The sequence below is a fragment of the Somniosus microcephalus genome, chromosome 10 (assembly GCF_052327205.1).
Source record: "Somniosus microcephalus isolate GS21.2 chromosome 10, FLI_Smic_1.0, whole genome shotgun sequence".
In the NCBI taxonomy this organism is placed as follows: Eukaryota; Metazoa; Chordata; class Chondrichthyes; order Squaliformes; family Somniosidae; genus Somniosus; species Somniosus microcephalus.
In genome coordinates, this window is record NC_140996.1 from 190,875,526 (window position 1) to 190,888,295 (window position 12,770).

Consider the following 12,770-nt stretch of genomic DNA (forward strand, 5'->3'; position numbering starts at 1 on the left):
AATTCAATAAAGATTATTCAAAAAATGATACACATAATACGATAACTTTGGGTTAAAAATGAATGGGTTAGATTTTACTCAGTGGGTGCACTATGCTTGTGAGGAAGAAGCTACCTTTATTTTTCCTGGTCTGGGCTAGTTGCATGGCACAGTGTGCCTTGTGTGTCAGCATCAGGGAGGAAGTCAGTGAGCAACTGCCGATGTCTCAGGTCTGCATCTGCACTCCTAGCACCAACATTACAGCCTCGGTCCCAAATGCTTCAAATCATCCGTGGCGGAAGGGGGAGACATTACAAAATGTTTTTACTCACCTGATATGTTTTCGGCCTGGGTCCACAACACATGCAGACCCTCCAGTTCATAGGGCTAAAGGGGTGTCAGCTACCTTCAGGAGCCCCTACAATGGGTTGTCCATTTGTTGTGTGAAGCAGGAACACATGCAGGAGGCCAGAAATGTCCCACCTCATTAAGATAAGTACATTCGGCCCGAGCCTACAAGGTGTAAATGGTCTCCCGCTCTTTCTTCCACTGCCGTGCACCTGGGGATCACCGATTCCCCAAGCCCCGCATTCAGGAAAATCTACCCTAATATTTCAGTTCAAAGAGCTGATGTCTGCTTCAACATACTTCACATACAAACCTTTCTATACATTCTTTCACAATTGCAAAATTTCCATCCCCGATAGTCCTTCCAACTTTGTAACGTTCAGCTATGGATGCTGGCACTTGGAACACTTCCTCCACAACGTCTGCAAGAATGAGTACTAGTTAAACTCATGACAGTGTCACAAAAACCAGGCATTTATGCAATGATAAAGGCTTGTAAATTACAGTTGGTTATATTAGCGGAAAAACGTTTAATATCTTCTTTAATGCAGGTGGTAACCAGTTCATGTTAAATGGGTTAATGTGTTTGACGGAATAATGGCCAGAGGAATGTCATATGATGTGTTAAGTATTGATCCGCTAATATTGCCAACAATAATTTCTAGGCTAAAATGTCTTAAAAAGTAAAATGCACAGTTTTGTATCAGTAATAAGCATTTACTTTACCAAAAAATGGTACTGTATCTCCACTAAAGTGATACATAGAAATAATTCTTCCTAAAATGGATTGTGCTAATGTAGCACTAATCATATATCATTTATTGAACTGCAACTTTATTACTTTATCACAAAGTTTGAAAGTTTGTATGACAAGTTTAAAACTAAGGCACTTTATAAATCAGGGTACAAATCTATGAGATATAAATGGAGAAACGCTATGAGCAGAGACAACTAAATATAGGAATCATCACAAGAGAGGATAATAAAAAGACCAAAACAAAAGCAATAATGTAAATCACACCCTACCTGGGAACCGTCCTGTTTTAAGTAGGAGACCCTACCTCTCTATCACCCAGGAGAAAATACCTCTCAATTCAAGATGATAAAGTAAACAGTTTAAAATAAATGGTAAACATCCAATTTACTATAAATTGTCCAGATTTAATTTGGCGTGATGTGTCTCTGTTAATAACTGGAACATTAGAAATAAACATAGATTGTAGAACATGTTAAATCTGTGCATTTTATTGTATCATGAGCATCCTTTTGTAAAGAATGCCATACAAAGCTCCTTAGAAAAATCATCTCCCGCCTGTCTGATACCAAATCTCCCCTCTAACTGAACTGGAAGGTTTACAGGTACACAATAGATATCCATAAAAATTTAGAAATAAGAAACCCTGTAGTGGTCTGAATGTCATAATAACACCACATGTTAAAAGAATGTTGATCCACAGGTTTGGTTTTTACCTTCACAACCAGGCCCATCATTGTCATCCATGGAACTGCAAACTTTGGTTGATGCCAGAGATGTTGAGGATCCACCGTGCTGAGGGCTCTAGCAGCAAAGAGAAATGTGATTGCAGTGGGCATTCATCTTAAATCTCATCTGTCATTATTTTATTATGGAGCACATTAATCTGAGGACATACATCGATCAGCTTCTGCATGAAGCTTTACTTCTGTCCTAAAGAAAAGGTCAACTGCAATAATATTGAATAGTGCACATACAGTTTGCTGAAATTAGCTGTGGGTAATTATTCATCTCTACTTCGAAAGGAAAATATGCTTCATTTATTACTATGAACATTTGTAAATATAGCCAAAAGCCAGAGTCTGATATTTTGAATTAGATCTTAACATAAATTAGATCACTTCTATTTAATGTTATATAAGCAAATAGTCAAAAATTTTAGTCCATTCCCTTCAGTGGCATTGGAAGTTGAAGCTTTTACCATCTTAACGTGCCCAGCGCAGTCAAATTCTCACTGAAAATTGTGTCACAGCTCTCCAGGAGGCTCAAGCATAATACATCTCCCTGATGCCTTCTCATATATGTAACAAAAACTTTCTCTTTATGTAACAGAAATCAGTTGTGAAAAATATACTTTATTTATCCAGAGTAACAAAAAAATGCAAAAAGGTGAATAATGTAGCTCCAAGATGTATAAATATTCTGTCATTTAATGTACAACCACAGTTACAAATAACTGTATAGTATATTAAACAGTTGCTTCTTAAAAAAACAAGGCAGGTACCTAACCAAGTGGACTGTAAATATTAGATATATTTGTTATACAACTGAAATAATAAAAAAGTATTTATTAGCCATAAAAATACATAAATGAACAAAATATTGCAGCAAAAATGTTGCTGTCTGATAATATTTATCAAGTTAACCCATTGTTGCTTTTGCAGACTAATTCTATTTACTGAGGATGTTTCAAATATAATAGAGGTGAAACTGGTCTGTGCCAGTAGCTCAAAATAGGCTCATAACGAATCAGCAGCCTGTTATACACGGTGTCCGATTTTCTTTTCCATTGAAGTCATTGGGTGTGGTGTAAAAGTCTGCCGATTTGCTATGAGCCCATTTTGCGTTACTGACGTACTGATTTCACCTCCAATAAATTCTTACTCAGGTGTACAAGAAACCTGCATTCGGCATTACTAATCATGTTTTATGTAAGTTTTTTTCTTGGTACAAATAAAAATATTTAATTTGCGGAATCTATAATTGAGCATTTCTGATTAAAATATGCAAGCACAGTTGGCCGACAGAGAACCAAAATTTAAAAATGAACTGAGAGTACTCTCACAGGCCCATCACCAATGTCACTCCAACCTGCTTCAACCTGAAGCTAAAATAAAACATTAATATAGCTCGCTAAAGCAAATACACACTGCCACTTCTAAGAGAACTTTCTATGCTTAAAGAAAAAAAATGCTAAACTTATGGTGCTTGTGCGCACATCACTGAATCAAGGAGGAGGTGTTTGATTGAAGGACTTAACTAAGTGATCTCATCCTTCAATCAAGTAGCCTGCCCTCAGATCCACATACTATAGGATACAAATAGGATAGAAAAGTGAATTTTAAATATTAACTTAAGACTTCATTGATATCTATTCTATTATTTTGTTACATTGTTATATTAAATAAAAATAACCAAACTTTCAAATATTGTTGGTCAGAAAGATCTTGTTCCAAACTATTCAAAGTTTAAAGATATAGCACATCTACAACATGTTCAGGCTACCATAGGGTGCACTCACACTCCACAAGTTTAGGGTTGGTGTAAAACTGAAACCGCTTTGCACTGACACTTCTTTCTGGTGTCAGTTCAGGCCCTGATGCTGGAATTGGACTTTACTTACAATGCAACTATAGCATCGGTGCGAAGCCAAACACGTTACAAATGCACTGTTACACATTGTGTAAAATTTGAGTTTTTAATCTGTATGTGTTTCTTTATTAGACAGTTGCATACATGAAAGGGTGCATTCATTTCTGGGATGTCATTTGAAGTGTATTAGCATATTTGACTCTACTGTTTTGATTAAGCATACTTAGCAGAGTTCTGATCTGCTTGTCATACCTGTGTTATTATCCAACTGGAGCTATGCTACAAAAATCTACATCCTTGGTTTGAAGAGCACTTATACATAGGGGCTTGGAATTTACTGCAATGGCAATATTGGTGAAGAATGCCATAAGTTGTGCTCCTTGACCTTCCAGCAGCGAATTTACGCCAAAATTTGCTAGAGTACTAATTAGAATACGTCGCAGTGATCATAGCGGTGAGTCAAAAATGGCACAGCCAATGTCTGATACATGTCCAAGGTGACGGGGGTCGGACACAGAACGGAACAACAGGTTTTTTATTGCTTCCATAAAAGTCACAGTCCATTATCTTTAACTGTATTTAACTCCAAATATTCTTTAAGACTATTGTCTTTTGTGTTGGTTATTTAGTAACAGCCAGGCATTCTTCCCGACCGATTAACATTTATTGAGCTTGTGCGCTAAGTATGGATTGCAACTGGTAATGAAACATGGCTAGGGATTGCACAGTTTAGGAGACATCCCTATGCACACGGGTCCCGATTTATAAAGTTATATAATACAGCTAGGCTGACACTCCAGTGCAGTTCTGAGGGAGTGCTGCACTGTTGAAGTTGCCGTCTTTCAGATGAGACGTTAAACCGAGGCCCCGTCTGCTCTTTCAGGTGGACGTAAAAGATCCCATGGCACTATTTCGAGAGGAGCAGGGGAGTTATCCCCGGTATCCTGACCAATAGTTATCCCTCAACCAACATAATAAAAACAGATTATTTGGTCATTATCACAATGCTGTTTGTGGGAGTTTGCTGTGTGCAAATTGGCTGCCGCATTTCCTACATTACAACAGTGACTCCACTTAAAAAGTACTTAATTGGCTGTAAAGCACTTTGAGACGTCTGGTGGTTGTGAAAGGCGCTATATAAATGCAGGTCTTTCTTTTTTTATCTATATTAAACATCACATGTATATGTACTCCTCAAAACAGGTATGTAGATTTTTGCAACATAATTGGATGATCTACAGCAACTCAAAAAGGTTACTTCGACAGTACTTCCCTCTCCAGTGACCTCCACCACAGGGAAGGACATGAGCAGCAATGTCATGGGAACACCATCACCTCCAAGGCACACACCAACCAGACTTGGACATATATCTGCATTCCTTCATTCTCGCTGGTTTAATATCCTGACATGCCCTACCTACCACCATTGTGGAAGCACCATCACCACAAGGACTGCAGCGGTTGAAAGACAAGGTCTACCACCATTTTTTCAGGGCAACAAGGAATGGGCAATAAATGAGGCACTGCCACATCCAGAGAGGAAAATTTCCTCACACAGCAATTTCATGGAGGCAGAGGCATTGGACAAGGTACCAAGAAAGCAAGATGTGTCCACATTTAGTGAAAGAAAAACTGGAGTGCTGCCCGTCTTTACACTGAGGACACCCTCCATCGTGTTGTGTGGGACTATCACCGTGCTAAATGGGATAGATACAGAACAGATAAAGCAGCTCAAAACTGGGCATCCATGAGGCGCTGTGGGCCAACAGCAGCAGCAGAATTATATTCCACCACAATCTGTAACTTCATGGCTTGGCATCTCCCTCCTCTACCATTACCATCAAGCCAGGGGACCAAGCCTGGTTCAATGAGGAGTATAGCATGCCAAGAGCAAAACCAAGTGCAAAACCAAGTGTACCTAAAATGAGGTGGCAACCTAGTGAAGCTACAACACAGGACTACATACATGCTAAACAGCGGAAGCTGCATGCTACATACAGAGCTAAGTGATTGCCCAACCAACGGATCAGATCAAAGCTCTGCAGTCCTGCCATATCCAGTTGTAAATGGTGGTGAGCAATTAAATGGGAGAAGATGCTCCATGAACATCCCCAACATCAATGATGGTGGAGCCCAGCATGAGTTCAAAAGACAAGGCTGAAGCATTTGCAACCATCTTCAGCCAGAAGTGCCAAGCGGATGATCCACCTCGACCTCCTCCTGAGGTCCCACCATCACAGAAGTCAGTCTTCAGCCAATTTGCTCCACGTGATATCAAGAAATGGCTGAGCGCACTGGATACAGCAAAGGCTATGGGCCCCAACAACATTCCGGCTGCAGTGCTGAATACTTGTGCTCCAGAACTGGCAGCGCCTCTAGCCAAGCTGTTCCAGTACAGCTACAACACTGGTATCTACCCAACAAAGTGAAAAATTGCCTGGGTATGTGTGTCCACAAAAAGCAGAACAAATCAAATCGAACTAATTACCGCCCCATCAGCCTACTCTCAATCATCAGCAAAGTGATGGAAGGGGTTGTCGACAGTGCTATCAAGTGGCACTTACTCACCAATAATCTGCTCACCGATACTCAGTTTGGGCTCCGCCAGGACCACTCAGCTCCAGACCTCATTACAGCCTTGATCCAAATATGGACAAAAGAATTCCAGAGGTGAGGTGAGAGCGACTGCCCTTGACATCAAGGCAGCATTTGACCGAGTGTTGCATCAAGGAACTGAAACTGAAGTCAATGGGAATCAGAGGGAAAACTCTCCACTGGTTGGAGCCATACCTAGCACAAAGGAAGATGGTTCTGATTATTGGAGGCCAATCATTACAGCCCCAGGACATTGCTGCAGGAGTTCCTCGGGGCAGTGTCCTAGGCCCAACCATCTTCAGCTGCTTCATCAATGATCTTCCCTCCATCATATGGTCAGAAGTGGGGATGTTCGCTGATGATTGCACAGTGTTCAGTTCCATTCGCAACTCCTCAGATAATGAAGCAGTCCATGCCCGCATGCAGCAAGACCTGGATGACATTCAGGCTTGGGCTGATAAGTGCCAAGTAACATTCATGCCACACAAGTGCCAGGCAATGACTATCTCCAACAAGAGAGTCTAGCCACCTCCCTTTGATATTCAATGGCATTACCATCGTCGAATCCTCCACCATCAACTTCCTGGGGATCACTATTGACCAGAAACTTAACTGGACCAGCCACATAAATACTGTGGATACAAGAGCAGGTCAGAGGCTGGATATTCTGTGGCAAGTGACTCACCTCCTGACTCCCCAAAGCCTTTCCACCATCTAAAAGCCACAAGTCAGGGGTGTGATGGAATAGTCTCCACTTTCCTGGATGAGTGCAGTTCCAACAACACTCAGAAGCTCGACACAATTCAGGACAAAGTAGCCAGCTTGATTGGCACCCCATCCACCACCTTAAACATTCACTCTCTGCACCACAGGCGTACCCGTGGCTGCAGTGTGTACCATCTACAAGATGCACTGCAGCATCTCGGCAAGACTTCTTCGACACCACCTCCCAAACCCGTGACCTCTTCCACCTAGAAGGACAAGGGCAGCAGGCGCAAGGGAACACCATGACCTCCAAGTTTCCCTCCAAATCTCACACCATCCTGACTTGGAAATATATCGCCGTTCCTTCATCGTGGCTGGGTCAAATCCTGGAACTCCCTCCCTAACAGCACTGTGGGAGTACATTCGCCTCAAGGACTGCAGCGGTTCAAGAAGGCAGCTCACCACCACCATCTTGAGTAATTATGGATGGGTAATAAATGCTGGCCTTGCCAGCAACGCCCATATCCCATAAATGAATTTGAAAAATTCCAGTTTACTGTCATACGTAGGAAAGTGTGTGGCACAAAGGAGCATTAAAAGGATGAACAAAATTACCTAAATAGGTCAAATGTATAAAGATAACATACAAAACTCTAATTTTGTATGTATTGCTGTCAGTCTGTTTATTGTATTAGTAATGTAGGCCCAGAGGTAAATGTTATGTTGTCAGAATATTGCATAATGAGTTTAAAATGGAGTCCACAGCAAATTCTTTGCTTGAATAGGGAATACAGAACTGATCAAATGCAATTGCTTTAATCAAATTGTACTCCTTATTCCATAATTGGACCAGAAGGAGACTGTGCCAGACATCATACTTGCAATATTGTTTTCAAATCAAATTTTATGTGGAGAATTTACATGCCTACTGGGGATCACCAGCCACTGCGCAGCCAATTACAATGCAAAAAATTCATAATCTATCTACTAATGGTTATTAATTGAAAAACATACTACAGTATTGCAATTATGGATTTTTTTACTATTTCAAATTTGAGTGGGTAATTTATAACCAGGAGACCTCAGTACACAAACAGCTTCATCCCTCTCACCATCAGAAACATACGAGAAAGTGAATCAAAACTACTGAAGATTTGCACTGCAGTACAAAAACAATAAAATTCTATTTAATTGTATAGAATTACGTTAGGCCAGATTTTGCTCTCAAAATAACGGTGAGGATAATGGTGCTCGCCATTATTTATGCATAAATGGTACAGCAACTTCAGGCAAGGAGCAGATGCATGTTTAAATGCCAATATCCAAATGCTGCTGTCGAGTTGTGCCGCTCCGCTGTTAGCTTCAGGGAAACGGCATTTCGCTGTCTGCCTCACCATTGAAATTCATTGAATGGCATGAAGTTGCTGCATTTGCGCGGTAGATACGGACTAAACTCGCCACAGAAAGTTAAGTCTTATCATTTCAAATGCAAGTACCTTTTTAACAAAGTGATGAGTGTTAATTACTCCCAATCAACCTCTCTGGCACTGAAAATTAACTATTGCAAGTGTGGAGTCTCATTCCTTCAGGTATTAATTGTTGGAGTTTTTAAAAATGGCAAAATTAAAAGTAAACATTTTTTTTAACTTTTCCTTTCTGTCTCTTTTTTCTCTTTCTCTGAATCCATTCTTTCTTTCCCTCTTTTTATTTCCATTTCTGTACCTGATTTGAAATTGAATTCACCAACCCTAATTTACACTTCCTTCTCGGTTCTTACACTGTTTATTTCTCAATCCTTCAATCCGACTGGTTAAGGAGATACACAGTTGCTTGGCCTGTTCACTCAGGCCCCAGATGCCTGGTTTCATTCTCTGCGCCATTATCAGCTCGCACTTTTAGCAACTTGCCATGCGAAAAATGTAAAAATCTAAACGTGCATGGGCAAGTCTAACAAATGGCAGATGCCGTTAGATACCCCGCTACAGCAAAATCTGGGCCATAAAATTTACAGCCAAAATCTGGGTATTTGAATGAGCTAGCTGTCCTTCATTTTTGGAAATCTGGAGTACTTGTTAAAATACTTAGAAAGGGCAAAGTGTGGAAGCTTAGAGTTGATGTTAATCTTTGCTTTGCCTTGCCTAGAAACTTTCATTTACCCATATGGGTGTAACGTGATAAACTCTTCAGCACAACTGCCTATTAAAATGAATGCACATTTAGAGGAAGGTAAGAGCTGGCTATTGAAAGGCTCACTGCTGAACACAGTTTTAATACATCTTTCATATGCATATTGTCTTCAATTACTTCTAACAACTCTATTGAACAATTGCATTTACTGGGTCAAAAAATGAACACTATTGTAGACATACTTGAGATTCACAGATTACAAAAAAAATCAAAATGGTTTTATTGATCTTCGTATTGTCAAATCTTCCCTTCATATATAAATAACAAATATTTATTATTTCCACATAAGTAGTAAAAAACTTTAATTTTTACAGCTAGCTTGATTCATATTAAAAAGCACACCCAAACCTGCCTGTTTCCCACCTGGCGGGTAGGTTAAAATTACCTCCGAGAGTCACGCATTAGGACCTGACCATTCGCATGATGTTTTGTGAACATAACCAAAGTCTATTAAAAATGAAACTAGGGAGTACATTTTAGTCTTCATCACCTGGCCAGCAATCTGGCGGTTGGATTGCCCAGCCACTGTAGAACTCGCCCAATTTTCATTCCATTGAAATCATTGTTATAAATGTAAACGAAACAGCTACATGGCACGATGGATTGGAATGGTAGACTTCATTTTGAGAACTGTATTCAGTTTTGGTTACTAAGTTATAAGTGAAAGATTCCAGCCATGGAGGTTGCAAAGAGAAGCACCACAAGGCTGATTGCTAGCATCAAGGTATTAAGTTGTGAGACCAAGGCTCTTTAGCCTTGAAAGGAGAGGACAAAGAGAAGACCATATAGAAGTATGAAAGGTATTAAAAGGTATAAATAAGGTTAATCTGAAGCACTACTTCATGACATGTCAGGATACTAGAACAAGGGAGCATAGGTAAGTAAGGATTAATTTCAGAAAGAATTTCTTCATGCAAAGAGTGATCAACACTTGGAATGCACTCTGGGTAGGGCCGTGGAAGAAAAACCTTAGATTCATTCAAGAGACCGTTAGATGATGCTACGAGGGGAAGGCAAGTTTTTCAAAAAAAAATTTGGATGGGTAAGTTAAGATTTGTTGAATGGCCTCCCTCATCTGTATCTATTTTGGGATCTTGTGAGCATGAGCTACTCTTCTTCATTTCCCAGCAAAATATCAGAGTATCTGTCTTCTTGGTTGGTGAATGGCAAGTGTGGTCTTGAACAAGGAGGACCTAAGGGAGATTTTTTTTTTAATGGGGAGAAATTCAAATATAAACACACAAGCTCAGAATTTTGTGATTTGACCAAATACATGAAATCAGTAATATGGCCGGTACTATATGGTTATTTTTGAGGTACTTTGCTTGTATATATCATATGATGACTCTTAAATAAAACTGAGATGTATGGAAAACCTCAAGGAATGCATACTTTTGTAAAGTCATCTGTAAATTGTCTTAATGTTATACAAAACCACTGTTAATTATGTTTTTATGTTACCTATTTATCTAAAAGACAAGTACCTCCATCTTAAATTCATTTGTTTGCCAGGGTATTCTGTAAAATGCAAATTGAGAGATATGTCCTAGTAGAAATGTCTTTGAACAATAGTTCCTCTGATGTGCCAGGGATTAATATTTTCCAGTGTCTGTTTTTCACAATAAAGCTGCTTATGTGAAAAAAAGAAACACAAGACAGGGTAAATATTCCTTACACATTTATATACAGGTAACTTTACACCAACAATCCACAATCAAATTGTCACGAAAATGAATGATACAAGTTATCAAATGGCAATGAACTGCTGGAAAATAAAGACAGAAAAGTTATACCACCCTATATCAATGGATTTACAAAGTAAGATTGTGCAAAGGCAAGCCAATGGCTAGGGGATGCTATTGTACAAACACTTAACATGCTCATCTGAAATTTCTCTCTCCACTATTTTAGACAAAGCACTAAGCTGCCTAAAGCAAATAGGTTAATGCCTCCGCTGAAGTAGCAGATTGGAACGTCAGACAAATGTAGTTATATTTTAAATGAAATACTAATCAAATATATATTTTAAAGGATATATTTTAGCTGTGAGATTGTAAAACATTCTAACTTTGAACAGCCAGCACACTTAACCTAATACAGTACTGTGCTAAGATTTCAGTACATACCAAAATCAAATAGAAATTAAAACAAATTATTTACTACATAGCCTTGAAAATGTTGTCAGCTAATAAGTTTTGTGTTCCAAATAATGTGAAATATTACCATTTTGTGTTTTTAGTCAACATAAAGGTACTTTTAATGGTTATTTTAAATATTTGCTCAGAAGATTTTTTTATGTCTTCTACGTCTAAATAATTTTAAAATGGCATTCAGAGATGAGGTATGATACTATATGGATGTTCTGCAACAACAAATACTTTATTTATGGAATATAAAAAACATTATACAGATGTTGCAAATTTGACATCATAGATGTTTCTTATATTTTATATCCAATTCATTTTTGTTGGCTTTAGATCAGCACTTTTCATATATATTGTTCTGACTCTCACACGGTACAATAGTCAAATGATATTTTGATTTGCTCTAAAATACCAATGACGGAATCATTGCACATAATGAAATGATTATAAAAAGGAAAATTTCAAAACTAACATTTACAAAATATTTTAAATGTATTTATCACTGCTACATTTGTATTGACAATTAATGCTGATTTAAGAGTCAGCCTTCTACCTATAGAGAATTCAGATCCATTAAAGTTGTATTTGAATAGATCAACCAGCAGACTGAGCACCAATGCTATAATGTTTTTTTCCCCCAGTTAAGCAGAATCATATCCTTCAGTACTTCTCATCCTTAGTCAGATTATCACCATAACACAGAGTGGAGCAGTCAGCTTAAAAGATTGAACTGAAGAAGATTAGAACTGAATCTATTGACTACATGGAAACTGAGCATTGTAATAACTGCTGAATCTAAACTACAGCAAGACAGCTACATTTTCACATTTTTCCATAGGTTTTACTGGGGGAACTGCTTATGAAATTTAGAATCAGGAGTTGAAAACTGGTGACAGCAATATTGTTTCCTGTTAATGTGTCTATAAATATTGGTCACGTAACTAGCTGAATAATAAGGGACATTAACAAGAAACCCTCTATTATTTTTAAAAATTCATTCTCGGGGCGTGGCATTGCTGGCAAGGCTGCATTTATTGCCCCTCCCTAGCTGCCCTGAGAAGGTGGTGGTGGGTCTTCTTCTTGAACCGCTGCAGTCCGTGTGGTATTCTTTGTAGTAGTTTGATTCAACTAAGTGGCTTACTAGGCAGTTAACAGTCAACCACATTGGTGTGGGACTGCAGTCACATATAAGCCAGACTGGGCAGGTTTCCTTCCCTAAAGGAGATTCGTGAACCAATTTGGTTTTTACAACAATCCAACAGCTTCATAGTCACTTTTACTGATAGCAGCTCTTTATTTCCCGATTATGTGGTCATCGCCTAATTGAAAGGGATATGAATAATAGGTTGAATCCTAAATGTAATTATTTTTTCCAGTTTCAATCCATTTTCAGTAATAATTAGGGAAAAAAACTGAAAATGTAAAAGTATAACAATAGTTAAATGCTCTATTACATAACCCCTGAC

The 12,770-nt window shown here is 38.8% G+C and overlaps 1 protein-coding gene across 4 annotated transcripts in view; it reads right to left on the reverse strand.

Annotated features, from left to right (window-relative positions):
* Positions 1–12,770, reverse strand: part of LOC147111946 (serine/threonine-protein kinase DCLK1) — a 508,995-nt gene that overhangs the window by 77,122 nt on the left and 419,103 nt on the right. For all 4 annotated transcript variants that reach the window (XR_015079783.1, XM_085999354.1, XM_085999356.1 and 1 more), the window contains 2 exons: positions 1,798–1,885; positions 641–749 (listed from right to left, as the gene is read on the reverse strand). Coding sequence is in view for 3 of the 4 variants with exons in the window: in XM_085999354.1 (XP_085855480.1) it covers positions 641–749; positions 1,798–1,885 (197 nt within the window). In the remaining variant the exon portion in view is untranslated. The remainder of the gene's footprint in view (positions 1–640; positions 750–1,797; positions 1,886–12,770) is intronic.